The sequence below is a fragment of the Neovison vison genome, chromosome 2 (assembly GCF_020171115.1).
Source record: "Neovison vison isolate M4711 chromosome 2, ASM_NN_V1, whole genome shotgun sequence".
NCBI lineage: Eukaryota > Metazoa > Chordata > Mammalia > Carnivora > Mustelidae > Neogale > Neogale vison.
Window position 1 is genome coordinate 33309404 of NC_058092.1, and position 27568 is coordinate 33336971.

General features: G+C 41.9%; 2 protein-coding genes and 1 non-coding gene across 4 annotated transcripts in view; 1 reads left to right on the forward strand and 2 right to left on the reverse strand.

Moving 5' to 3' along the window:
- Window positions 1–2499: 2499 nt before the first annotated feature.
- Window positions 2500–8970, reverse strand: LOC122899842 (small vasohibin binding protein). 2 transcript variants are annotated; one of them, XM_044237993.1, is made up of 3 exons: window positions 8917–8970; window positions 7977–8121; window positions 2500–2937 (listed from the first exon to the last, which is right to left on the reverse strand). In XM_044237993.1, the coding sequence occupies exons 2-3, from the start codon at window positions 8088–8090 to the stop codon at window positions 2851–2853; spliced, it is 201 nt and encodes a 66-aa protein (XP_044093928.1). In that variant the 5' UTR covers window positions 8091–8121; window positions 8917–8970; the 3' UTR covers window positions 2500–2850. The 2 variants fall into 2 exon arrangements, with proteins under 2 accessions (XP_044093928.1, XP_044093929.1); XM_044237994.1 differs by having other exon boundaries at window positions 7977–8144; window positions 8917–8959.
- A 1153-nt stretch (window positions 8971–10123) lies between these two features.
- LOC122898678 (erythroblast membrane associated protein (Scianna blood group)) overlaps window positions 10124–27568 on the forward strand; it is a 32158-nt gene continuing 14713 nt past the window's right edge. Inside the window, exons 1-2 of the mRNA XM_044236386.1 lie at window positions 10124–10138; window positions 17645–17774. Of these exons, the coding sequence (XP_044092321.1) occupies window positions 10124–10138; window positions 17645–17774 (145 nt within the window). The remainder of the gene's footprint in view (window positions 10139–17644; window positions 17775–27568) is intronic.
- LOC122901431 lies at window positions 18080–18218 on the reverse strand. The gene has a single exon (XR_006383486.1). It is a non-coding gene; the product is annotated as a U4 spliceosomal RNA (small nuclear RNA).

Here is a 27568-nt window from a genome sequence, read left to right on the forward strand (position 1 = left end):
TGCCTCTCTGCCTACTTGTGATCTCTGTCTGTCAAATAAATAAATAAAATCTTTTAAAAACATTAATGGAAACAAATGAAAATGAAAACACAACAGTTCAAAACTTTTGGGATGCAGCAAAGGCAGTCCAAATAGGGAAGTATATAGCAATATAAGCCTTTCTCAAGAAACAAGAAAGATCGGGGGCACCTGGGTGGCTTAGTGGGTTAAGCCTCTGCCTTCAGTGCAGGTCATGCTCTTGGGGTCCTGGAATCAAGGCCCGCACCAGACTCTCTGCTTAGCGGGGAGCCTGCTCCCACCCCTTCTGCCTGCCCTTCTACCTACTTGTGATCGCTGTCAAAAAATAAATAAAATCTTAAAAAAAAAAAAAAAAAAGAAAGAAAGAAACAAGAAAGATCTCAAATACACAACCTAACCTTATACCTCAAGGAGTCGCAAAAACGTTTTTTTTTACCTCTGAGAAACTGATCACAAAGGGATTCCAGGCAGGGAAGCAGAGAGACATGCTCCTAGTTTTCCCCGATGATGCTTGCAAGAGCCTTAGCATTCAATGCTATTCCAGTTGTGGACACAAAGGCCCCTGTAGCCCTTCCCTGAGGCAGATGAAACTTCTTTGCCTTTAAGTTGTGTGTAAAAAGATGAGCCAGTGCTGCCTTGTTCAGGCATCCCTCACATCCCAATCTCTTTTTTTTTTTTCTTGGCACAACCCATAGAAATAAGGAACTTTTACCTCCAATGCAGTAGACACTTTCATAAGTATACATAAGCCTGAAACATAAGCTTCATGAACTATCTTTACCACATACAATAATTTTTAATCTGTTGTTTCATTAAAAAGAAAAGCTGGTCACAATTTCTTAAACTGATTTCACAACCTGTAGTTTAAAAAACTGCAATCCTAGAGGATGTCTCTAGGTTGGAATAGTTCCAGGGCTGAAACGCGTTATACAGGCAGTTCTCAACTGAGGGTCAGAATCTTTCCAACTGATGCTCCTGTATTACTTGGTTGTTTGAAATTTGGAACATCTCCCCTGAGACAAGGTGGTTGGGAAGGGAAGAAGCATTTACTGAGGATCTATTACATACATTATCTCATTTATTATTCCTACAAATGTTCCTGACAGGAAGAAAATGTTCCATGACATGGATGGGAAGAAAGAGTGAGGCTCAGAGGCTAATAACTTATCTAATGGAGTAGAATTGCTACTTGACCCCAGGTCATTTGAATCCAAAAACTGTGCTCTTTGTAGTATTTTTATAGGTTTACAATAGCTTACTTCAATGGGGCGCCTGGATGGCTCAGTGGGTTAAGGCCTCTGCCTTCGGCTCAGGTCATGATCCCAGGGTCCTGGGATCGAGCCCCGCATCGGGCTCTCTGCTCCGTGGGGAGCCTGCTTCCTCCTCTCTGCCTGCCTCTCTGCTTACTTGTGATTTCTGTCAAATAAATAAATAAAATCTTTAAAACAAACAAACAAACAAACAAAACCCAATAGCTCACTTCAAATCCCAACTCCTCCAAAAAACAAAACCAAATAATCCCCATTCAGTCCAAATTCAGCAGAACACCATAGACCCTAATTACTTTATGGGGATAATCTTTGTAAAGATTATCCTTAGTTATAATTTAGGCTCTCAAGAACACATTCTCCTCACTGGTAGCAAGTTCCTCATACCCCATTAGTGGTCCAGTTTCCTCCTAAAACAAGCCACAGCAATGGGAACAGAATTCTCAGTGACTTCTGAGGTAGCAGGGAGACAAAGAGGAGAGGGGGATGGCTTGAGGTGTTCCCAACACCAGTAGGGAAAATATCGGCACTTCTGGGGTGGAGAGTAAAGGAGGTAGCGATGTCTGGCTCCTTTGCCCTGAGAGGTCTACCTCATTTCCATACATATTCTGCTTTCTGACACCCTTCTCCCTACTCAGGAATATCTGGAAATGAAATAACCTGAAAGAACAAGCTCTGCTTTTGCTCAGAATTAAAATAACTCTTTGCATCGTGAAAGCTCAAGTTGGAGCCACCATTCCTGACACAAGTGTCTCAGGCAGAAAGTTTATACTTTGATACTTAAAGATGGCAGGTGGGTGGATGGGGAGGTGAATGGTTCTTGAGGAACCAGCTTGGATATTCCCATCATAAAACCTCTTCTAGGCTTGATAAAGTAGTTCCTGGAGTGAAAAGTGAAAAGCACCTGCACGAGTCTCCCTGCTGGTACCATGCTGCTGTGAACTGTCCCCCACAAGGCGAGAGGAATCCTAGCTGCGGCCTATCGGGGAATAGAGGCTCACATATTTATACCCATGTGGCTAAAAACTTAGGAGCTGCCCCCAGGAAGAATGAGAACTGGAAACACTCACATTCTTTCTCTTACCTCCTCCCTTTCATTCCCTACTGAGGGAGAAAGGGTTCCCTCCGCTCACCTCAACTTGTCTTAACTATTAAATTCTTTCTGGTGCCGCTTTCTGTGGCTAGGCACCCCAAGCTAAAGTAGGAGCAAACAGACATTTTATTAGTATTTTATTTATATTTTTGGAGAAGATCTACAGTTTCACGAGAAATGCTGATTTTTCTCAAGCAATAGAAAAAAGTTAAAAAAAAAAAAAAGAATCTGCTGTCTTAGAAGAACAAAACAAGTCTCTTCAGCAAGCACTGGGCCAATTCAGACTGAAAGAACCAGTGAAGCAGAAGTGACATACGGGAAGTTCAGACTTATCCCAGTTCCAGAATAATGCAAACATTTTCTTGTCTAGTTCTGTAAGGTTCCAAGCGGACCATCTCAGGGAAACGGGAACCTCGTGGAAAAAGCCAGCCTCGGGGCGGGGGCTCGTCTGGTTCTGTGCGCGGGGGCCGCTCACTCTCCAGGAGGCTGCATCTGTTTACAGAACTCATCGAACTGCTGCTGCTCCAGTTCTGTCATGACTCTGTTGAGGGCATAGATCTGAAACGGAGAAAAAGATCAGTTAGCGGGAGCGGCAGCTGCTCCACCTGTCCTCAGACGCCACAGGCTGTGGCGTTTGGAAATACCAGAAATGCAGCAGTGATGCAGGCGAGGGAGAAGGGCAGATGCTAATTCCATCTGAAGAATCAGGAGAGATGCGGTGGCTTGATCTGGCTTTTAAAGGGTCAGGAGGATTTGAACACATAAGAGACTGCGGAAGGGACAGGGGAGGTGACAGCCGGCGGGGTAGTATGAGGAGACAAATAAAATGGAAAAGTACAGGATTAGTTCTGGAAACTTCAATGATGCCTATATGAAGGATATTAAAAAGACTTCAGGGAGCTGGAGAAAGTGGTAAGTGTGTTAGGAGGCTTAAATGCCATTCCATGACCTCTGGACTTTGGCCAGACTCCAAAGAGCCAGCGACATTAGTGTGCTAGGGAAAACCTGATGGATCTCTGCTTGGGGAGAGATAACTGGAGACCATGTGAGAGATAAAGTGGAAGAAGAGATTGTAGGCCACCTACAGGCATCATTACAACAGTCCAGGGAGGAGGCAGCAAGAATATGACGCAGGGTAGGCAGCAGGAATGGAATGAAAACTGCAAGAGACATTCTCAGGTGAAAGGTAGGATATCTACCTCATTCCTCACTTGTGGTATCAATCTGCCTACTAAGAGCAGAAACATCAGAAAACTTTCCAATTTGTAGAAGGGAAAAATGAAGGAGTGTGTTTCTGTGTAGATGACATAACTTGATTCGTTTAAGAAAAGACAAGGGGGAAAAAAGAACCCGAGAAGTGAGACAAACAGAAAACACAAAATAAAGAGCAGAAAAGGCAACTGAATGTGCGAGGATCACCAACCCTGTGAGATGGTTCTTTGAAAATACTAAAAAGAAAATCCTGCAAATCTCTGACATGATTCATCAAGACAAAAAGGTTGACATAAACAAACATTATTATAATCAAAAAGGAAGAATAATTACTGATATAATGAGGATTAAATAAAAATATTATGAACTTTGTGTCAATAAGTTTGAAAACCAAAATTAAAGGAATTGCTAGAAAGAGTAAAATGATCAAAACTGATTAAATAGAAAGTTTGAATGATCCTATAATCCCGCCCCCATTTTTTTTTTTTCCTTACTGTGGTAAGATCCTATAATCTTTAAGGAAAAGGTGAATTCCACAGTGATGGAAACAGTTCCAAAACGACACAAATGACTCTCAAAAAGCTAACACTGATGGTTAAAATGGTTAACTTTTCTGTTATGTACATTTTACCATAATGAAAACACATAAACAAATAGATCTGAATAGTTTAAAAAAAGAAAAGAAGTTGAGTGAAGACAGCCAGTCACAGAATATGGTAACATATATGAAATTCAGAAACATGCCTGACTAGACAGCATATTGTTAGGCTGCAAAATATTATTTGGGGGTACACAGAGAAATACTAAATTAGTACAGAACAGCAAGGGTATAATCAGCATAAAATCAAGGAACAAGGACATTGCTGATGGGAAGGGTTGGGGACAGGACCACAGTGGGGCCCAAGGAGCTTCCAAGTTACTGGTCACATTTTATTTCTTTAGTTGGGTGGTACACAAGGTGTTGGTTTGGTTCATCTTCCTTAAGCTGTAAACATCATATATATGTGAATATACTTCTAATATATATGCATTAGAACCTCTGCGTCATCCATTCATGCTTTACTAAGCATTTTTATCTGCATGTGACTGAACTGGGGACTGAGAAGGAAATTAAGTAGCTTCTCGGAGACCTCAAGATCCAGAAGGCAGGCTGGTGGAAGGGAAAACAGAATAAGCAGAGAAAGAAGAGACTTAAAAAAATGGGTCAGCAGGTCTGAGCCAAGGAATGAAAGACTTTCAGGAAGGAAAGGGTGTTCAACTGCGTCAAATGGAGGCCACGTGCGCCCTCTGTTCCATTTACTCCTCAAGATGCTCCCACTTATCTAACTTTCTGGACTGCAGCAACTATGTAGAACTGAATGGAAACCATGTGTCTTCCTCCCCACAGGGTCTTGTCACATTCCTATCTTAGGAGATCACATTCCAGGCAGCACAGATAAAGCCAACAGCAGCAGCCCAAGGTCACTCGTGTTTTGCTCACAGTCTGCCCTTCCATCCCTGAGGGGCTAGGGGTTCTGTGCTCCCAAGTGAGGATAATATCTACTACGTCACAGAGTCACCTGTGGGAGATTATATTTATATCTCCCTGCCTTATGCCAGGCACGACTTAGAAAGGTCGGGATGGGAGTAGCAACAATCAGCTTTGGTGTGAGGACACCTGTGGTCAAGCTCATGCAAGCGGGCCCCGTGCCAGGCAGTATTACATGGCAATATTCCAATATTGGATCCCAGTATTCCATGTTGGCACGTCACCATCAACACGATCAGTCCTTCCACCCAAAGTCCGCACAATCAAAGCAGGTCAACTGCTGGGAAGCCCGTGGTTCCTGCTGAGGATTGCTGCCATTTGCTGAGTGCTTTACGCACAGCATCTCTGTTCCTCCTAACAGTCTTTGAGGTAGATACCATCACCCTTGTTTTGCAAGGGGGAACTGAGGCACCGAGGTGCAGAGAGATGAAGCATCCTGTCCGAGGTCCCAAGGGAAGAACTGGGGCTCACAACAAGCTGGAATTTGGAGTCAGACTAAGACATCTAACCTGTGGAAGGTTAGAAGGATGCCATAAGGACACAGAGAATGTCCTCCGTATTTATCCTTACAGTGTGTGCAATGGACGGTTTCTTCAGGCTGTTTCTTACAACAACCCTCCAACTGCTCCCCAAAGTGCAATGCAGTACAATTATCGGGGGGCCTGGATCCAGGTGGCGAGGGGAAGGTGAAGGGAAGGGGAGAATGATTTGTTAGGATCCATGTCCACAGTTCTCAGATGGTCTGTCTTAATCCAAAGGTGGATTTCAGTTTATGGATTAACTTTGAACACACTATTCAATTTACTTATTATACTGACTGTCTGCCTTTCGTACTGAACGCAAGCTCCACAAAGGCGGGGATTCTTCTCTGCCTTGTCCACTTGTGTATCTCAGGCTAGGCAACAGTGCTGGGTGCACAGTGGCTCAGTTTTAAAGGTGGATCAAATCAGCATAAATTTAAAGTCGGTCACTATCAAGGTGGAGAAGAAGTGAGGAATGAGAACCCTCTTACACCGCTGATGAGACTGCACACTTGTACAATCTGTTTGACAGCAATCTGGCAATGTCTAGTAAAACTGAAATACACATGGTAAATCTCCTTCTAGTCATGTACGCTCCACAGAAATGCTAGCACGGTGCCAAAGGAGACATTGAAGTTTTTCACTACAGCAATGTTTGTAGTAGAAAAAAAACTGTAAATAATTTAAATGTTCATCACTGGAGGAAGGGGTAAATATATGAAAGTAGATTCATAAAATGGACGATTATCTCTCTCTCTTTCCCCCTCTATGTTCATTTGTTTTCTTCTTTTTTTTCCTTAAAATATTTATTTATTTTTTTGACAGAGAGACACAGCGAGAGAGGGAACACAAGCAGGGGGAGTGGGAGAGAGAGAAAGTGGCTCCTCACCAAGCAGAGAGCCCAATGTGGGGCTCGATCCCAGGACTCTGGGATCATGACCTGAGCCAAAGGCAGACGCTTACGGCCTGAGCCACCCAGGCACCTCTTGTCTGTTTAGTTTCTTAAACCAAGAAACAGACTCTCGAACACCGAGAACAAACTGATGGTTACCAGAAGGTGGGAGGGATGGGTGTGATGGGTGATGAGCACTGGCTGCCATATGGGAAGTGCCGAGTCACTGTCTTGTACACCTGAAACTAATATTACACTGTACGTTAGCTAACTGGAATTTAAATGAAAACCTAAACAATAAAAATAAAACTGGGGCACCTGAGAGCTCAGTAAGTTAAATGTCTTACTTCAGCTCGAGTCATGATCTTGGGGTCCTGGGATGGAAGCCTGCGTGGGGCTTCCTACTCGACGGAGGGAGTCTGCTTCTCCCTCTGCCCCTCCCCTGCTTGTGCTCTCTCAAATAAATAAAATCTCTAAAAATAAATAAATAAAAATAAAACAGACTACTATACACAGTGATGAGTAATAAACTAGATTATATTAACATGAATAGTTAAAAACACATGTAAGCAAAATGTAAAATAAAACAGAATTAATGTAAAATTTTAAAACACAAAAGAATATTATATGTTACTCAAGGATATCTAATAATATATCTGAGTGTAAAAGCATAAAAAATTATAGTGGATGTCCACAGAGAGGGAAAAAGGGTGTAAGACAGGAAATGGACAAAGAGGACTTTAAATTCATATGTAATTTTTATTTATCTAAAAGGCTCCAGGTGAATATAACAAAATAGTAACCACTACCAATCTGACATGCTGAGTACCCCAGTGTCTGTTCTAATATTTTGCTTTTCTGTATTTTTAAGTTTCTCAAAAGGGAAAAAAATAAAATGCCTAGAAAGAGGGAAAAATTTGCAGCAAGCTTTCTTCTGATAATAAATACTAAAATAAAAATACACATCTGGATGTGGTGTCACACGGGTAGCGTGGGCAGTTTAGCTTTTCATTCTGAAGTTGATCCCAAGTGTTGACTGCACAAAGAAACAGGTTTGGTGGGTGTAGAGCTTGGGCCTCTACTGCTGGTTATGAGCAGCTACTCTCCAGGCCAATGCCTGAACATCTGCGCTAGGGGGTGTCCAACACTTGGTTGTCTCACTCTGACCCCTCCCTTCCATGTCCCTTGTCTTTTTCCTTTCTTTCTTCCACAAAAGCTCTGCACCAGGAGTCATCTGGAGAGGGTCAGGGTTCAGACACTAACCTGGCATGGGACTCTGGGCTGTCACTTCATCATCCTGAACCTCACTGATCTCCTGGGAGAAGAGCTGTTATGCAGGGAGGCAGGTAGCACTCCCCTGCACAGGCTCTCCCCTCTACTCATTCTCTACTCCAGCATCATCTCCAGCAGACTACAGGTGTACAGGCCTCCTCCTTAATCTCACCTCTGCTCTTTGTCTTTGCTTCAGCTCCTGCTGGGCTGATTTCTGCTTGGCCTTCTCAACTCTGCTCACAGGTTCTTTAACTTTGGATTTTTCTTTCCGTGTAGGCTGATCCATGACTTGACTTCTGAACACTTGTTAGCTCGGCCTGGATGGTGCATTAGAGACTGACTGATTAACAAAAGAAAGAAAGAAAGCAAAGCAAAGAAAAAGAATTTCCAGTTCCTCCCTTCACTAATCCCAGAGTTCACCCCCCTCCCTTGACAGGTGAGGCAGAGTGGCCCTGTGGAAAGGGCGCTGGATTCGGTGGACTAGGACTGAACCCACCGCCATGACCTTGCTGGGTGTCCCTGGGCAAATTGTTTAAATACCTATTTTTCTAAAAAGAAATGAATAAAACTAACAGAAGGAAGGCAGTGCAGCAAACTTTCTACTAATACTAAATACTAAGATACTTAAATACTAAACTAGAATCCCCTCTCCACCCTGAGCCTTAGTTTCGTGTCTGCAAAATGGGACAAGAGCCCATTCCCTGGCGTGAGGACCAAGCGAGAGGGCCTGGCTGTTCTAACTGTGAGGACCCCGCGGCCCCGCAGGGCGAGCCAGTCCCAGCCCCGGAGAGGGCCAGCCGGGAGGCCCGGGCCTCGCGCCGTCTCCGGCCTCAGGGCCAGGCCCTCCCACCTCCCGGTGGCGGGAGAGTTACCGCCCCGCTCCGCCGCGGGGCCCCCGCCTGCCCCCGCCCGGGCCCGCCCCCCGCCACAGCCCGCCCTGGGCCCAAGCCCGGCCCCAGGGGACGTTCCCTCGCCCGTCGCTGCCCTCTCCGGGAGCAAGATGGCGGCGGGCGACGGTCGGGAGTCGGCGCCGGCCCTCCCCGTCTCGGTACTCCGGGATTCCGCCGCGTCGCCGGCAAGGCCCCACGTGGGACACCCCGGCCTTCCCCTACCTTCGCGTCTGGAGTAGCGAGCCCACCGCGCCTCGGATTGGGCGGGGCCGGGGCTGTGACCCGGGGGCGGGGCCGGGAGGCGGGGCAGCGGCGGGAAACGGGCGCGCTCTGAGGCCCCGCCCCCTGAGGAGCTGCGCGTGCGCAGAAAACATATCTGGACGTCTGTCTTTCCCGATCCTGGGCCCTGGGACTGGGGAGGTTTAACAGTGCATTTCTCGGGAATATTTTCTGGGGCGGCTGCTAGGCTTTGAAGGGTGAGATGGGAAACCTGGGATGAGCATTATAACATTCTGGGCCTCAGTTTCTTAATTCGAAAAGTAGGGATGGTGATTTGCGCCTTCTTGATCTACGAGCTTGTTAGGAGCACCAAGTGAAGTCCTGCCGGCCACAGGACTTTGAAGAAGGATGTCAGGACAAATATAAATAACTAGTATAAGTATAGAGAAACGTTCAAACTCACAGATAATAGTACATCATTTTACAGTTACAGTTGTTTTACAATTAAAATTTTACAATTATTTTAAAGTAATTTTTCAAATTAAAATAGTTGGCTAGGGGCGCCTGGGTGGCTCAGTGGGTTAAAGCCTCTGCCTTCGGCTCAGGTCATGATCCCAGGGTCCTGGGATTGAGCCCCGCATCGGGCTCTCTGCTCAGCAGGGAGCCTGCTTCCTCCTCTCTCTCTGCTTGCCTCTCTGCCTACCTGTGATCTCTGTCAAATAAATAAAATCTTTAAAAAATAAAATAAAATAAAATAGTTGGCTATCGTTTTTCATTGATTAGAACAGGATTGAAGAAAATGGTAGGTAAATGCTTTGACAACAGAAATCTTGTTCAGTCTAATAATGATGATATAATAATAATAACAGGGTCCTCTGGGTGGCTCAATGGGTTAAGCCTCTGCCTTCGGCTCAGGTCATGATCTTGGGGTCCTGGCATCGTGCCCCCTACCCCTTTCTCTGCCTCCCTCTCTGCCTGCTTGTGATCTCTGTCTGTCAAATAAATAAATAAAATCTTAAAAAATAATAACAATAGCTGCCTCTTTTCAGAGCCTATGACATTGCAAGCACAGTTCTTAGAGCTTCACATTTATTAACTCATTTATTCCTTTTGATAAATGCGTCCAGTAATGTACATGTGTAATAACATGTTATTATCCCCATCTTACAGATAAGGGATCAGAGGCACGGAGAAGTTAAATGACTTGTTCATGGTTACACAGTTAGTAAGTATTAGGGCAAGTACTTCTGCCAGGTTTCAGGCTAGGACAATGGCCTATCCAGGAGAGGACATGTCCTCCAGATCCCCTACTTCTGCTCCTCTAAGAATCAGGCAAGAATTGAAACAATTGATGGATGCTAAGCCGGAAGTTGTTCAATGGATACAGAGTTTCTGTTTTGTAAGATGAAAAGCCCTAAAGATCTTTTGCACAAGAACATGCATATATTTAATACCACTGTACTGTACACTTAAATAAGGTGGGAAATTTTATATTACCGTTTTTTTTTAACCACAAAAATTGAAAAAGCACAACATTTATTCAGCAATTCCACTTCTAAGTTATCCTAAGTATCAGAGATAGCACTATTCTTTTTTTTTTTTAAAGATTTTATTTATTTATTTGACAGAGAAAGAAAGATCACAAGTAGGCAGACAGAGAATGGAAAGCAGACTTCCCGCCGAGCAGATAGCCGGATGTGGGGCTCGATACCAGGACCCTGAGACCATGAACTGAGCCAAAGGCAGCGGCTTAACCCACTGAGCTACCCAGGTGCCCCAGAGATAGCACTATTTTTAAGTGTAAAAAAAAACTGCAAACAACCAAAATAATGGTAACAGGGGTTGATTAAATAAGCAATAGGATAGCTAACATGGGATTCTATGCAGCCATTAAAATGACATAGAAGAATATTTATTGACATAATAAAACATTTTTATTAAATGAAAAAGTTACAAAGAGGAACATACAACAAAATCACAGTATTTGTCTCAAAAAAAGTATTCTATACATAAAGAAAAGAGGCTGTATGAAAACATAAATCCAGATTATTTTGAGAGCAGAGGGTATTTTCTTTTCTTTCTTTCTTTTTTTTTTGAGAGAGAAAGGGAGAGTGAGGAGCAGGGACAGACACAGAGGAAAAGGGAGAGAAAGAGAATCTTTTTTTTTTTTTTTTAAGATTTTATTTATTTATTTGACAGACAGAGATCACAAGGAGGCAGAGAAAGAGGGGAAAGCAGGCTTCTTGCTGAGCAGAGAGCCCGATGCGGGGCTCGATCCCAGGACCCTGAGATCATGGCTTGAGCCAAAGGCAGAGGCTTAATCCACTGAGCCACCCAGGAGCCCTGAAAGACAGAATCTTAAGCAGGCCATACCCAAGGTGGAGCCCAAAGAAGGGCTCCATCTTACAACCCTGAGATCATGACCTGAGCCAAAACTGAGAGTCAAATGCCTTAACTGACTAAGCCATCCAGGCACCCTAAGAGCAGAGGGGAATTTTATCTTCTTTGTGCCTTTCTGTATGTTACAAAATTTCTACAAAGAATACTTACACTTTAGCAAGATTTATACTTTCTTTTAATTGAGGAACGTCTAACAAATATTATTTTAAGCTTCTATATTAATGTTGATTGGATTATTGTTAATACCAAAAATGGTCAGATTAGAATATACTATATTACAGCTGGAAACAGAGCAGGAACCTTGGAAGGCTTTAGAAAGCCAACTAAAAGACACTGGATATAGGGTACAAAGGAGTGGAAAAGCCAAAGGAGAATATTTGGAAAAATAGTGGAGACACTTTTAGGAATGAAGGTATGCTGTGTTGGCTTGGGAAAGGATTGAGGTAGAGGGTGCGTGTGTCCGTAAGAGAGAGTTAGTTTACACTTAGAGGTGGCAAGAAGTTGTCTAACTCCAGAAAAGTACAGGTGTGGAGACACTGGTTTGGGATTCTTCATCAGGAAAGTGCGGTTGGAGTCTGGAGGGAGTGAAAGTCCCCCTCCTTGTTCTTCCTCTATGAGTTTATGATATCTATCTATCTATCTATCTATCTATCTCTGTATCTATCTTTCTGTCTTTTTGTGACCATCAACAGACTTGGCCAGTGTGCACAATTCCCTACTTAGCTGAGTCAGAGTTTCCATTAGTATGACTATGGAATATTTTTACACTTGAGCTGTATACCAGACTAAGATTACTTTCACTTTATTGAACAACTTTTCCCTCCTAGAGCCCAAAATTCCTTTTTTTCCCCATTCACTTAATTATGCACCTATTGTTAATTCTTCTGTTAATTCTGCCCCCAAATTTTCCATCTGGACTGTAAAACACCTCTTGATCTGGTCATGTGAATCTGGTGATCTTTCAGGGTCTTTTTTTTTTTCTCGGAGACATCCTTCCTTGGGCCCATCCTCCTCTCTCTATCCTCACTGTCCCAACTGTTGTCCTAGGATTTCCCCTAACCACATTCTGGGGATTCCCATCTTACTCTCTAGTGCCAAATCCCCTGATCTTCCATTTGTGATTTATTCTCTCATTTTAGAAGAGCACATTCTCCAGTAACCTACCCAGAAGGAGTTCATGGGAGGTAAATTTTTGAAACTTTGCTCGTCTAAAAATGGCTTTATTTTACTTTCACACTTGGCAGTTTGACAGGATACAGATTTCCAGATTGGAAATCATACTCAGAATTTTAAAGGCATCGATCCATTGTTCTTTAGCTTCTCACATGGCTAGACTCTGAAGAGGTCTATTTAATCTGATTTCCATCACATCCTCTATAATTTTTGTTTGTGAGTTTGTTTTCTGGAATTTTTTAGGATATATGTTTTTCCTTCATCTTTGGTGCTCCGAACCTTCATAATGATATGTCAAGGTAAGTTTTTTGTTCATTGTGTGAGGCACTCAGGAAATGTGTAGGCTTTGGGGAGATGTTCTCTATGATAGATTTCCTTGTTTTAAAAATCTTTTCTTTCTCATTTTCATTCTCTAGGTTTTGCTTATTCTACTTTTTAAGAGATTTTCCTGAACTTTATCCCCTAGCTCTTCTCTTGAATGTTTTATTTTCTGCTCTAAAGTTTTAATTTCCAAGAGTTTTTCCTGGTTCCCTAGCTTTCCTTTAGGTAAACCTCTTGCTCTGTGTTATGGATTCAGGATCTTCTCTTATTTCATATTTCTGAGGACATCAATTGCAATTTTCTGCCATTTTCTTTTACTTCCTAGATTGTCTTTGTTGTTTATTTTGGTCTCTGGCTTTGGCTTTGAAGTTGGAGGCTTTCCTCAAGTAATGATAATAACTACTATATATTGGATGTCAAGCACTGTTCTGAACATTTTACATGTTTTAACTAATTTAATCCTTACTCCATCCCAATGAGGTAGTTAACTATTCTTACTGGTAAGGAAGCTGAGACACAGGAAGTTAGACTCTCACCCAGGTCACAGAGCTTAGAAATGAACCTGAATCTAATCAAACCTCTAGGTTTCCAATTCACAGGAAATATGAGGGATAGAGAAATAAATTAAATGATACCACTTGAAAGCAATCAGCCAAATCCAGAATGTAGAACATTGTACAAGGCAAATTTCTAATTTTTTTTTTAATCTTTTTAAAAAATTTTTATTCATTTATTTGACAGAGAGAGAGACCACAAGGAGGCAGAGAGGCAGGCGGGGAGAGAGGGAGAAGCAGGCTCCCCACCAAGCAGAGAGCCTGATGCAGGGCTCGATCCCAGGACCCTGAGACCATGACCTGAGCTAAAGGCAGTGGTTTAACCCACTGAGCCACCCAGGCACCCCGGCAAATTTCTAAGTTTTACCAACAATCAAGAGTATAAAGAAAAATTTTAAAAGAAGAGCAAAGGGGGCACCCGGATGGCTTAATCGGTGAAGCTGCTGCCTTCAGGTCAGGTCATGATCCCAGAGTCATGGGATCGAGTCCCACATCAGACTCCTTGCTTAGTGGCGAACCTACTTCTCCCTCTCCCTTTTTGATGCACTCTCTCCTTCTCAAATAAATAAATAAAATCTTAAAATTAAAAGAAGACAGAGGGATCATTATAGAATAAATACCCTTTAGAAACTTAACCAGAAAACGTAATATGTGTATCTTGCTTAGATCCAGATTTGAACAGACCACGTGTAAAAAGACATGTTTGACGTCATTGAAAATGTGTGAACGTAGACTGCATATCAAATAATATGAAGGGATTATCGCCAGTTTTGGTAGGTGTAGTGATAGCATAATGTATGTAGTTGTGTGTACCTTAAAAATTATTGAGGACCTTAAAGTGCTTCAGCTTATATGGGTTATATTTTCTGCAACTTGCCATAGTAGTAATTACAGTAAGAAATTTTCATATAATTATTATTTCACTTAAAGACAATAATAGGGAGGTGGGGGTGGGGTATCTGGGTGATGGGCATTAAGGAGGCACATGATATAATGAGCGCTGGGTGTTACATAAAACTGGTGAGTCACTTGACCTCTACCTCTGAAACTAATAATATATTCTATGTTAATTAATTGAATTTAAATTTAAAAATTTTAAGAAGATAATAATAATATACACGTTAACATAAACACTTCTGTTAACATAGACATGTTAACATAAACATGACATAAACATAACATAAACAACATGTTATATGAGAAACAGCTATGTTCTGAAACAAAACAATTAGTGAGAGGAGTGGCAATGTTTTACATATCTCTACATCTCTTAAGCATCTGGCTGCTTAGAAATCTTCTGGATTCTCATATCGGCTCTTGCATTTGGTCTGTGGCAGTAGGCTGTGTGGTTGAAGTGGATGTAACTGGAAAAAAGGCATTTCAGTCACCTCCTCAGATAATTGTGGATGTTCTTTGATAATATAGCCAAACTTGGCAAGTGGTAGTCTCTGAAAGGTTACTGCAGCATAGGATCTAAAATGATACCAGTAAACTTTTCTTGTCATTTTCCCCTCTCAGCTTGATTGAGATATAATTGACAGATAGGTATACAACTTTTAAACTTGATACGCTTACACTGGGAAATGATTACCACCATAAAATTAGCTGATACTTCTCCATCCTGTCACAAAATTACCTTTGTTGTGGTGGGAACATTTAAGATGTACTTTCTTAGCAACTTTCAAATGTATAATACACCAGCGAACTTCTCATACTTCTCATACTCTGCCACAGTTAAACCCACTGGTGTATCTTGCATATTGAATAGATCTTTTTTCTTTCTTTCTTTTTTTTTTTTTTAAAGATTTTATCCATTTACTTGATAGACAGAGATCACAAGTAGGCAGAGAGGCAGGCAGAGAGAGAGGAGGAAGCAGGCTCCCTGCAGAGCAGAGAGCCCAATGTGGGGCTCGATCCCAGGACCCTGGGATCATGACCTGAGCCGAAGGCAGAGGCCCTAACCCACTGAGCCACCCAGGCACCCCTTGAATAGATCTTTTATCTTTGCATGATTTTGTCAAGATATGCATTAACCATTTGGAAGTTACTGGTTCACGGACTTATGTAGGTGTTTCAAATGTTGACACATTTCATTAGACAACATCAAAAAAATCACTAATCCTTAATGTCACTACCAAGCTCATGAGAACGATCTGTTTTTATTGGGATCTCTCAAGCCCACAGGAGCAGAGGAAATGTCAACACAACGAACAAATAAATAACAGCTTAGTATTATTATGAACATAAGAATACCAGGGGACCTCATGAAAGGGTCTCAGGAGCTCCTGGAGTTCATGGACCCCACAGACCCCATCTGGCTGGTTTTTTTTTTTTTTTTTAAAGATTTTTATTTATTTATTTGACAGACAGAGATCACAAGTAGGCAGAGAGGCAGGCAGAGAGAGAGGATGAAGCGGGCTCCCTGCAGAGCAGAGAGCCCGATGTGGGGCTCTATCCTAGGACCCTGGGATTATGACCCGAGCTGAAGGCAGAGGCTTAATCCACTGAGTAACCCAGGCGCCCCCCATCTGGCTGTTTTAAAGAAACTCTTGCACACGAGAACCAGGAAAGAATGTTCCTAGCAAAAAATGAAACAAGATCGGATGGGGAGGGAGACAAATCATCAGAGACTCTTAATCTCACAGAACAAACTAAGGGTTGCTGGGGGGTTGGTGGGGAGGGATGGGGTGGCCAGGTGATGGACATTAAGGAGGGTATGTGCTATGGTGAGTGCTGTGAAGTGTGTAAGCCTGATGATTCACAGACCTGTACCCCTGGGGCAAATAATACATTATATGTTAATTTAAAAAAAAAAATGTTCCTAGCCTCACTGTTTGTAGAAGCCAAAGCCCAGACACAAACCGCATTTTTATCAATGAGGAAATGGACGAAATGTTGGCATATTCCTACAGTGTCTACCACACAGTGGGGAATGAATGTACCAGAGCTCTGTGAATCCATCTGGATGAATTTTGGTATCTTAATCTGTACTCCACCGAAAAGGAGAGTATGAATTGAGTCCTTCTGTACAAGAGTTTATTTAGGAGGTGATCCCAGGAATCAGGGCGTGCCTGGTTGGTTCAGTCATTAAGTGACCCAGGTCATGATCCCAGAGTCCTGGGATGGAGCCCTGCATTGGCCTCCCTGTTCAGCGGGGAGCCTGCTTCTCCCATTCCCACTCCCCCTGCTTGTGTTCCCTCTCTTGCTGTCTCTCTCTGTGTTGAATAAACAAATAAAATCTTAAAAAAAAAAAAAAAAAGGAAATGATCCCAGGAATCAGAAATGGTAAGTGAGAAGAAAGGAAGAAAAAGTGCTAAAATGTGCATTATTGAACTACTGATGTCTGTGGGTTACTGAGCTCATTCCCTCTGGGAACTCTCCGAGGTGTTGTGTAGAATACAGCTCAGAACTGTTCCTCCGGAGGTATGAGGCTGGAGCATTTTCTGCTGATGCCTGTCACTGCCCAGTTTATCCCCTGGGGTATTAAAGTTCCTGAACTCCTGGGCTGCATACAGGTTGAACAGCCTTCCCAGCCTTTGTAGAGACCAGCTTCAGATAAGCAAAGAGACACTGTGGCCTTTGAGGTGGCTTGCTGGCAGCCCACCTACAAGTTTCAGCTACCTCCTCCAATGGGGCAAGGGTGGGGGGTGGGGCTGAGGGCATGTAGTGTGGGCCAGCACAGGTGTCTGCTAGACTCAGAAACTAAGGTTGTATGAAAAAAGGAAAATCACAGGGAATTAAGTACAATGTGCTCCATCTGTATAAAGTTAAAAAAATACATAATGCATTGTTAAGGATACAATTATGGATATTATGAATGTAGAGGTATGGATATTATGAAAGCAAGCCGGGCAGGAAAGGGTTTATCACATGTTGGGAGACAGTAAGCAAGTCTATTTGTCAGAAAGCACACGTCGGGGTGCAGCTGGAGATAAAGGTAGTGGGTTAAAGAAGGCAGCTAATTGGTGGGTGTCTTTGAAACCAATCTTCAATTTTACTCTAATATGGGAAGTAAAGGGGAGCAAGCTTGTCCGAAAGAGTATGATAGGATCAAAACATATTGCAGGGAATCATTACGCAGTTAGCTTGGGAGGGAAAGGGGGCTGAGGGGCAAAGTTCCCTTACACTGGGTGGCACTGGGAATGTTCCCTCGAGTTTAGCCTCCTCTTTGCTCTGTTCCTTTATCAGGAGCAGACAGGCAGGGTGTGGCTTGTTGGTGTATAGGAGGCAGCTAGGGGAGCCCCTGGCTTTGGGCTTCGAATAAAAAGGTGAAATCTTCCCAGGCTCACCTCCATAGCCTTCCTGATGTCCCTGTCCGGTGCCTCCTCTCCCTGAATGGCCGGAGGAAGCGTTCCCAGCTTGGAGACTCCAGCTCTGCTGGTGAGGCACAGAGGGTCCTCGATTCCAAAAGTGGTGAGTCCATCTCCCCTTCTCTTGTCTTTGGCTGTCTGAGGATCCTCCAGTTCGTTGGAGAAACTGTCCGCCTTGTCGGCACTCACATTTTAGAGGATGAAATGGGGGAAGGGGAAACGGGCACAAAAGGATGAGTGACCAGGGGGCTGGACAAGGGGGTTTTGACGAAAGACTCTCATTGAAGTAGTATTGTTATCAATCTTAATTATGAAAGCTATCATTTAGTTAACCCTTATTATTAGCTGGGTCCTGTACTGTGTGCATTTACACTGATCATCTGCAGATTTTCAGCGTCTAGTCTTAGTCTGCTTGAAGCTGTCAAGGGAACTTCCATTGTGTGTTTTTTTTTCTGACTTAAGAGTTTTGAAATTAAACTTTTTCAATTAGCAATAATCGCGCCTCGAATAAACCTCATTGGCTACGATACTGCCACTGCGCAAAGCTTGAAATTAAACTTTTTAAAACCCAAATGTAAATGAGTGCCTGGGGACAAAATGTTTCCAACACGTGTAGCAGAAAAAAATTGTTACCATATGAAGAATTTTGTAAGCCATTAAAGAGGCAAATGCCCACATAAAAAAATGGACAAAGTGTTTAGACAGGTAATTGACAAAGTCCAAATAACAATTAAGTAATCAAGAAATATAAATCAAAATAAAACACCGTTAATTATTTTAAAAGAGATACATTTTGTTACTTATTAAAATGACAATGATTTTTTTAAAAACATAAAACCCTGTGATGGCAAGATTGTGGGAAACAAGCAATTTCCTAACTTTGATCTGATCTTTCTTTTCTTTTTTTTATTTTTTATTTTTTATTTCTTTTCAGCATAACGGTATTCATTGTTTTTGCACCACACCCAGTGCTCCATGCAATCCGTGCCCTCTCTAATACCCACCACCTGGTTCCCCCAACCTCCCACCCCCTGCCCCTTCAAAACCCTCAGATTGTTTTTCAGAGTCTATAGTCTCTCATGGTTCACCTCCCTTTCCAATTTCCCTCAACTCCCTTCTCCTCTCCATCTCCCCTTGTCCTCCATGCTATTTTTATGCTCCACAAATAAGTGAAACCATATGATAATTGACTCTGCTTGACTTCTTTCACTCAGCATAATCTCTTCCAGTCCCATCCATGTTGCTACAAAAGTTGGGTATTGATCTGACCTTTCTAGAAGGCAATTTGGTAGTGTACATTAAGAGTCTGTTTTGAAGATGGGAAACTCAAAGCCTAAGAGTTTAAGTGACTTGCTTAAAGTTACAGAGTCAACAGTTAGGAACTAAACCAAGATTAGGGCTAAGACTGCTAACTCTAGTCCTCAATGCATTATCAATTGTAACAATGCTTTTAATAACAACGTGTTGGAAAACCTAAATATCCTACAAATACAGAATCATTTTTAAAATTCTCTGATATCCAGGGTGCCCGGGTGGCTCAGTGGGTTAAAGCCTCTGCCTTCGGCTCAGGTCATGATCCCAGGGTCCTGGGATCGAGCCCCACATCGGGCTCTCTGCTCGGCAGGGAGCCTGCTTCCTCCTCTCTCTCTGCCTGCCTCTCTGCCTACTTGTGATCTCTGTTTGTCAAATAAATAAATAAATAAATAAAATCTTAAAAAAAAAATTCTCTGATATCCATGATGGAATACTTAAAATCATTAAAAGAATATTTGATGGTATGGGAAAATGTACATAATGTAGTACTTGGGACAACTGGCAAATATCAACAGTGTGGTCCAATTAAAAAAATAATAATACACAGGCATGGAAAAAATATTTGAAGAAACATATCTCTGAGTGGAGGGATTACAAATCATTTTTATTTTTTTTATTTTTTTATTTTTTTTAAAGATTTTATTTATTTATTTGAGAGAGAGAGACAGTGAGAGAGAGCATGAGTGAGGAGAAGGTCAGAGAGAGACGCAGACTCCCCATGGAGCTGGGAGCCTGATGCGGGACTCGATCCCGGGACTCCAGGATCACGCCCTGAGCCGAAGGCAGTCATCCAACCAACTGAGCCACCCAGGCGTCCCTACAAATGATTTTTAAAATTTTAACCATTTTGGGGGGTAATTTTCAGATTTTCTACAATAAGGATGGGAAAAGCAATATATTTTATTTAATAAAATCCTCTTTAAAAAAGATTTTACTTATTTATTTGAGTGAGAGAGTGGGAGAGAGAGTGGGAGAGCACAAGCAGGGGGAGTGGCCAGAGGGAGAGAGAGAAAGAGAGAGAGGCAGACTCCCCGCTGAGCAGGGATCCCTGAGTGGGGCTCGATCCCAATACCCTGGGATCATGACCTGAGCCGAAGCCAGACACCTAACAGCCTGAGCCACCCAACAGCCTGAGCCACCCAGCTGCCCCTAAAATTTTTTTTAAATGGCTGAAATACTATGGGGCTATCCTGGAGGTGAATTGGAGCTGACTGACTGGTGAGTGCCTGTCAGGGGACGAAAAACCTATCTCAGAGGGCATGTGAGTGGCTCACAAAGTCTGAGGGAATTTGAGGCCACAACTGGGGACATCGTGAGAAAAGAGAGATTTTAGTTCCTTGAAGTTGGATGAGTACAAAGAAAAAAAATTAGAATTCTGATATAGCAATGAAAAAATACATATTTACATATAGCAGTGTACTTGGGGGACATGCTGTACTATAGGGGTCTTATATGAGAGGTGGCATCGTGACAGCCAATGATGAGGACTCCCACGCACTATTTGTTCACCCTTTTCTGTTTCCAGTCATTTTCTTCTATCCTCTCTCCCCACTACCATCTTTTAATTTCCTCCCCTGTTCTTAGGTTTCTTCTCCCCATCGGACTTGGAAATGTGCACTGAATACCATGGCTCTCCTTCACCACTACTCTGCCCTCTGAAGGTTCTCAACATTAGACTCTGACTAATCCTCCTCTAACTTAATAATTTTGTAAACGTGGGCGCCTGGGTGGCTCAGTGGGTTAAGCCGCGCTGCCTTCGGCTCGGGTCATGATCTCAGGGTCCTGGGATCAAGCCCCGCATTGGGCTCTCTGCTCAGCAGGGAGCCTGCTTCCTCCTCTCTCTCTCTCTCTCTGCCTGCCTCTCTGCCTACTTGTGATCTCTGTCTGTCAAATAAATAAATAAAATCTTTAAAAAAATAATAATTTTGTAAACTTGAGCATCATGTTTCCTAATTAAGTTATTTCTAGCAAAGAACTGAAAATTTTTCCTTTTCATGAAGCAGAATTATAGTATATTAGAACTGGAAAGGAATTTAGTGCTTCATCTAATCAAAACTCTTTAATTACCTTAATTTACCTTTTGCTGAATTTAGTTTTGTGATACATATTTTTATTGTTATATTGTGCTTTATTAATAAGTCAGGAAATAGAGATGAGAAAAAATTGTATTTCCAACGTCTTAATTATTAACCATCCCTATTTTATGGGACTTACTCTCAACTTCTTTCTTAAACACTCTTTAGTCTAGTTATAATCATTGTAAATATGGTATTTCATATTTTGATTTTTTAAAGATTTTTTATTTTATTTATTTGACAGAGATCACAAGTAGGCAGAGAGGCAGGCAGAGAGAGAGAGAGGAGAAAGCAGGCCCCCTGCAGAGCAGAGAGCCCAATGCGGGGGCTCGATCCCAGGACCCTGGGATCATGACCCGAGCTGAAGGCAGAGGCTTTAAGCCACTGAGCCACCCAGGTGCCCCCATATTTTGATTTTAATACATTATTATTAGTTTTCACTTGAAACATAGACTTGATGAACCATAATTTATTTAGTCATCTTCCTTATTGATGTGTTTGTAGATAGTCCAGTTTTTCACTATTATAATAATACTGCTGAGGTCATGTAACATTTTTTCTTTCAGATTCTTTTCTTAGAGTAGAGTTCCAGAATATTTCCTACTGGATTGAAAGAAAAATACATTTGTTTATCTCTTGGTACTTTCCAATTTACAATGAACTCAACAAATATAAGTGAATCTCGCATTTAAAGATGGGAAACCCAAGGCCTAAGACTCAGTGATTTGCTCAAAGTTACAAAGTCACATAGTAAGTTAGGGACTAAGGCAGGACTAAAACCAAGCCATCTAACTCTAGCCTTCCATTCACCAAGGATACTAGCTTTTCTTTTACTATTTGGTTTTATTTACCATTGGATTCTTCGGTATTTTCAGATGACATGTCATCTGACTTTTTTCAGATGACATTATGAGTGAAATTCACATTTTTTTTAAAGATTTTATTTATTTGACAGATCACAAGTAGGCAGAGAGGCACGTAGAGAGGCAGGGGGAGTGAGGCAGGCTCCCCGCTGGGCAGAGAGCCGGATGCGGGGCTTGATCCCAAGACCTTGAGATCATGACCTGAGCTGAAGGCAGAGGCTTTAACACACTGAGCCACCCAGGTGCCCCATGAAATTAATGTCTTTAATTAAAAAGCTAAGATCTGGGGTGCCTGGGTGGCTCAGTTGGTTAAGCAACTGCCTTTGGCTCAGGTCATGGTTCCAGAGTCCTGGGATCAAGTCCCGCAGTGGGCTCCCAACTCCATGGGGAGTCTGCTTCACCTTTTGTCCTTCTCTGCTCTCATGCTCACTCCCTCTCTCTCAAATAAATAAAATCTAAAAAAAAAAAAAAAGCTAAGATCTAACATCACACTACTCACACTCTACCCAACAACAGAATACACCTTAAGAAACACACACACGGGGCGCCTGGGTGGCTCAGTGGGTTAAGCCGCTGCCTTCGGCTCAGGTCATGATCTCAGGGTCCTGGGATTGAGGCCCGCATCAGGCTCTCTGCTCAGCGGGGAGCCTGCTTCCTCCTCTCTCTCTGCCTGCTTGTGATCTCTCTCTGTCAAATAAATAAATAAAATCTTAAAAAAAAAAAAAAGAAACACACGAAACATTTGCCAAAATAGACCATATGCTAGCACATGAAACAAGTCAGTAAGTTTAAAAGGATTAAAATCATACAGTATATGTTTTTTTGCCTACAATGGGATTAAATTAGAAATTAATAAACAGAGGGGTACCTGGGTGGCTCAGTTGGCTTAGCACCCAACTCTTGGTTTCAACTCAGGTCATGATCTCATGGGTTGTGGGATCGAGTCCCAGGTCTGGTTTGAGCAAGTGGGGAGTCTGCTTGAAGATTCTCTCTCTCTGTCCCTCTCTACCCCCATGCTTGTGCACATGCTCTCTCTCTCTAAAATAAATAATCCTTAAGAAAAAGAAATTAAGGGGTGCCTGGGTGGCTCAGTGGGTTAAAGCCTCTACCTTCAGCTCAGGTCATGATCCTGGCGTCCTGGGATGGAGCCCAACATCGGGATCTCTGCTCGGCAGGGAGGCTGCTTCCTCCTCTCTCTCTGCCTGCCTCGTTGCCTACTTGTGATCTCTCTCTGTCAAATAAAAAAAAAAAAAAAAGAAATTGATAACAGAAAGGCATCTTGAAAGTTCTCAAATATTTAGAAACTAGATAACACACTTCTGAATAACCCACAGGTCAAAGAAGAAATCAAAAGGGAAATTAGAAAATATTTTGAACATAATGAAAATAAAACCACCACATATTAAAATTTGTAGGATGTCACTAAAGCAATAGCTATGGAGAAATTTATAGTACTACATGAATATATTAGAAAAGATTTTTTTTAAGATTTTATTTATTTATTTGACACAGAGAGATCACAAGTAGGCAGAGAGGCAGGCAGAGACAGAGAGAGGGAAGCAGGCTCCCTACTGAGCAGAGAGCCCGATGTGGGACTCGATCCCAGGACCCTGAGATCATGACCTGAGCCGAAGGCAGTGTCTTAACCCACTGAGCCACCCAGGCACCCTAGAAAAGATTTTAAATCAATGACCTAAACAACAAGAAAAAGACAAACCCAAAGGAAGAAGAAGAAAGGAAGTAATAACAATCCAAGCAGAAACTGATACAGTAGAAACCAGGAAAACATTAGAGAAAAGCAATGAAACCAAGAGCTGGTGGTTCTTTGAGAAGATCAATAAAAATGATAAAGCTCTAGCCTGACTGATCAAGAAAAAAAGAGACACAAATTACCAATGTCAGGAATGAGAGTGGTGACATTACTACATTAATTAATTAATTAAGCAAATTCTTGAAAGACCTGAACTACCAAACTCACTCAAGAAGAAGTGGATAATCTGAATGAGCCTATGTTTATTAAAGAAATTGAATGTGTAGTTACAAACCTTCTCATAAAGAAAACTCTAAGCCCAGATGGCTTCACTGGTGATTTCCATCAAACATTTGAGGAAGATATACTATCAGTGCTGCATAAACTCTTTTAGAAAATTGAAGAGGAGAGAATACTTCTCATCTCATTCTATGTTAACAGCATTACTCTTAATTACCAAAATCAGAAAAAGATAGTACAAGAGAAATACTGACCCTATCTTTCATGGACATAGAGGCAAAAATTCTTAGCATTTTAAAAACTTTTATCCAAAGATATAGAAAAAAGGCTACTACTTCATGATTGACTGGGGTTTATCCCCAGAAGGCAGGGTTGGTTAATATTTTAAAAATCAACCAATGTAATTTACTATATTAACAAACTAAAAATTAAAAATTATTTGATCATTTCAATAGATACAAAAATATAATTTGACAAAACTTAACATCCATTCCTGATAAAAATTCACAGTAAACTAGGAATAGAAAGGAATATGCTTGACTTGATAAATGACATCCATGAAAAGCTTATATTACATTCAATGGTGAGGAAGGAATGTTTTCTGCTAGGATCAGGAACAAGGCAAGAAACCAATGCAATAAGGCAAGATAAGGAAATAGAAGACCTCCAGATTACAGATGAAGAAGTAAGACTTTCTTTATTCACAGGTGATGTGACCACCTATGTAGAAAATCCTACGGAAGCTACAGAAAAACTAGAACTAACAAGTGAATCTAGCAAGATCATGGATATAAGACTAATGTACAAAAATCAACTGTGTTTTTATATGCTAGTAATGAGAAATCAGAAATTAAAATTAATAACAATACCATCAAATATTAAATATTTGGGAATGAAGCTGACAAAACATATGTAAGATTTATACACTGAGAACCCTAAAATTCTCAGTGAGAACTTTCAGTGAGAGAAATGAAAGAAGACGTGAATAAGTGGGGGAGATAAACCATATTCATTGGCCAAAACACTCGATGTGATTAAGATGTGAATGGTCCTTGAATTGTGTATGGATATTGAACTTTAGAAGGTGAAATCATATTTTATATTTATTAGGGGGACTTTCTTCATAAAGGACTTCCATGATGATCACTCAGAAAAGTGAGGAAGTCATTTGCCCATTTTGTATCTCATGCTACAGGTGTATGCCTTCATTGATTCTTTCATCTATTATCCCTGTTCGACATTCTACTGATAGTTTGCTTGCATAATACCCTGGTGGCTGCATGATTGCCTTTCCTATTCCAAGTGTAAAATGAGGAATATAATACCCACTTCTCAGGGTTATTATCAATACCAAAGACAACATATGCAGAATACCTATAGGTATAGTAAATGGCAGCTACTGTTAATAGAGAACAATATTAGCAATCCAAAAATATATTTAGGATTTGGGGTTAATTCAATCCTACATTAATAGAATGTTGATTATTATAATATTGATATATGTTAACTGAGAACATGATGGAAGGAGGGGCCATCCTGGCCAACCAGATCAGAAGGATAGATCCTGGAGATCAGTATGGTGACCCGATGGTTATTACATCGGCATAAGAATATATGAAATAGGGGCACCTGTGTGGCTCAGTGGGTTAAGCCTCTGCCTTCATCTCAGGTCATGATCTCAGGGTCCTGCGATCCAGCGCTCTCTGCTCAGCAGGGAGCCTGCTTCCTCCTCTCTCTCTGCCTGCCTCTCTGCCTACTTGTGATCTCTCTCTCTCTCTCTCTCTGTCAAATAAATAAATAAAATATTAAAAAAAAAAAGAATATGTGAAATAAAAGACCTAGCAGCCCTTGTTAATTTTCCATTCCAAGCTCTGAGAAGAGGGTCCGCTGAGCAGCTATGGCTGCAACTTTTGGCTGTGGACCCTGACCAGGGCGGGGGTGGGAGTGGGGGATGGGGGTTAGTGGTGGGATGGGGGGCACTTCCAGCTGTGCTTCTTTGCCTCCTGCACTGTGTGTGCCTTTGCTCAAAATTTACTCTGTTTTTCCTCCTTCTCCTTCCTTCCTCATCATCTTCCTCCTCCTTCTTTTAATATTCACTGTATTTGTTTTCTTCATCAAATTTATATGTATTCAAGGTAGAAAACTGGGAAAATATAGAGGAATATAAGGTCACCTAATCCTCACTGCTACGCCCAGAAGTAGTCATTTTTTTTTTAAGTATCTCTGTTCTTGCCTTTTTTTCCTGAGCACCTTCTCCCAAATGGTATGATACTATACATATTGTACTTAAAGTTATTGGTTTGGATTATAGTAAAAATTTCCCAGTGCTATTAAAGATTGTTCTTTGAGGGACGCCTGGGTGGCTCAATTGGTTAGGCAGCTGCCTTCAGCTCAGGTCATAATCCCAGCGTCCTGGGATCGAGTCCCACATCGGGCTCCTTGCTCAGCGGGGAGCCTGCTTCTCCCTCTGCCTCTGCCTGCCTCTCTGCCTGTGCTCGCTCTCTCTCCCTCTCTCACTGACAAATAAGTAAATAAAATCTTTAAAAAAAAAAAAAGAAAGTTCTTTAAAAAAAAAAAAAAAAAGGGACGCCTGGGTGGCTCAGTTGGTTGGACGACTGCCTTCGGCTCAGGGCGTGATCCTGGAGTCCCAGGATCGAGTCCCACATCAGGCTCCCAGCTCCCAGCTCCATGGGGAGTCTGCTTCGCTCTCTGACCTTCTCCTCGCTCATGCTCTCTCTCACTGTCTCTCTCTCTCAAATAAATAAATAAAATCTTTAAAAAAAAAAAAAAAAGATTGTTCTTTGACATGATTATGAAATGCTGCATAGTATTTCATTCCAAGAGTGTATCATATATAGTTCACTATCTTCATTTTAATGGACTTTTGGGTTTCTCTCCGTTTTTCCTTTTGAAAAATAACTTTGTGGGATGCGTGGGTCGCTCAGTCATTAGGCGTCTGCCTTCAGCTCAGGTCATGATCTCAGGGTCCTGGGATCGAGTCCCACATCGGGCTCTCTGCTCAGCAGGGACCTGCTTCCCTTCCTCTCTCTCTGCCTGCCTCTCTGCCTACTTGTGATCTCTCTCTGTCAAATAAATAAATAAATAATCTTAAAAAAAAATAAATAAAGCCTTTGCTTTCGGCTCGGGTCATGATCCCAGGGTCCTGGGATCAAGTCCCACATCAGGCTCTCTGCTCAGCGGGGAGCCTGCTTCCCTCCCTCTCTCTCTGCCTGCCTCTCTGCCTACTTGTGATCTCTGTCTGTCAAATAAATAAATAAAATCTTTTTTTAAAAAATTACTTTGTGATGAGCATCCTGGCCAGCAAATCCTTATACACATCCTTACTGATTCCTATAAGATTCTTTTCTGGAAGTGGAATTCCTGGGTTAAAACTTTTGCGTGTTTACAAATTGTTTGATACTTATGACTAACTTATACTTGTGACAGTTGTTCTGCGATGAACAAGAGAGTTGGTTTGCCCACATGTGTGATAATTCTGTTTTTTTTTTTAATATTAGATGATTTGAAAGGAAGACAAAACATATCTAACCATGGCCTTAATTTGCATTTATCTTTTTGACTAGAGAGTGAATGTCCTACTTCTGATGTCATCCTCCCCGGTGTTAGTCTGCTCCCACAGCCACGTTCTGTTCAT

Bases quoted from the DNA above. Each gene is read 5' to 3' on its own strand.
- LOC122899842 (XM_044237993.1), bottom strand. From the start codon at position 8,090: ATGGATCAGCCTACACGGAAAGAAAAATCCAAAGTTAAAGAACCTGTG. The intron at 2,938-7,976 runs GTGAGATTAAGG...TCTCCGTTTCAG, and splicing joins AGCAAAGACAAAGAGCAGAG to ATCTATGCCCTCAACAGAGT.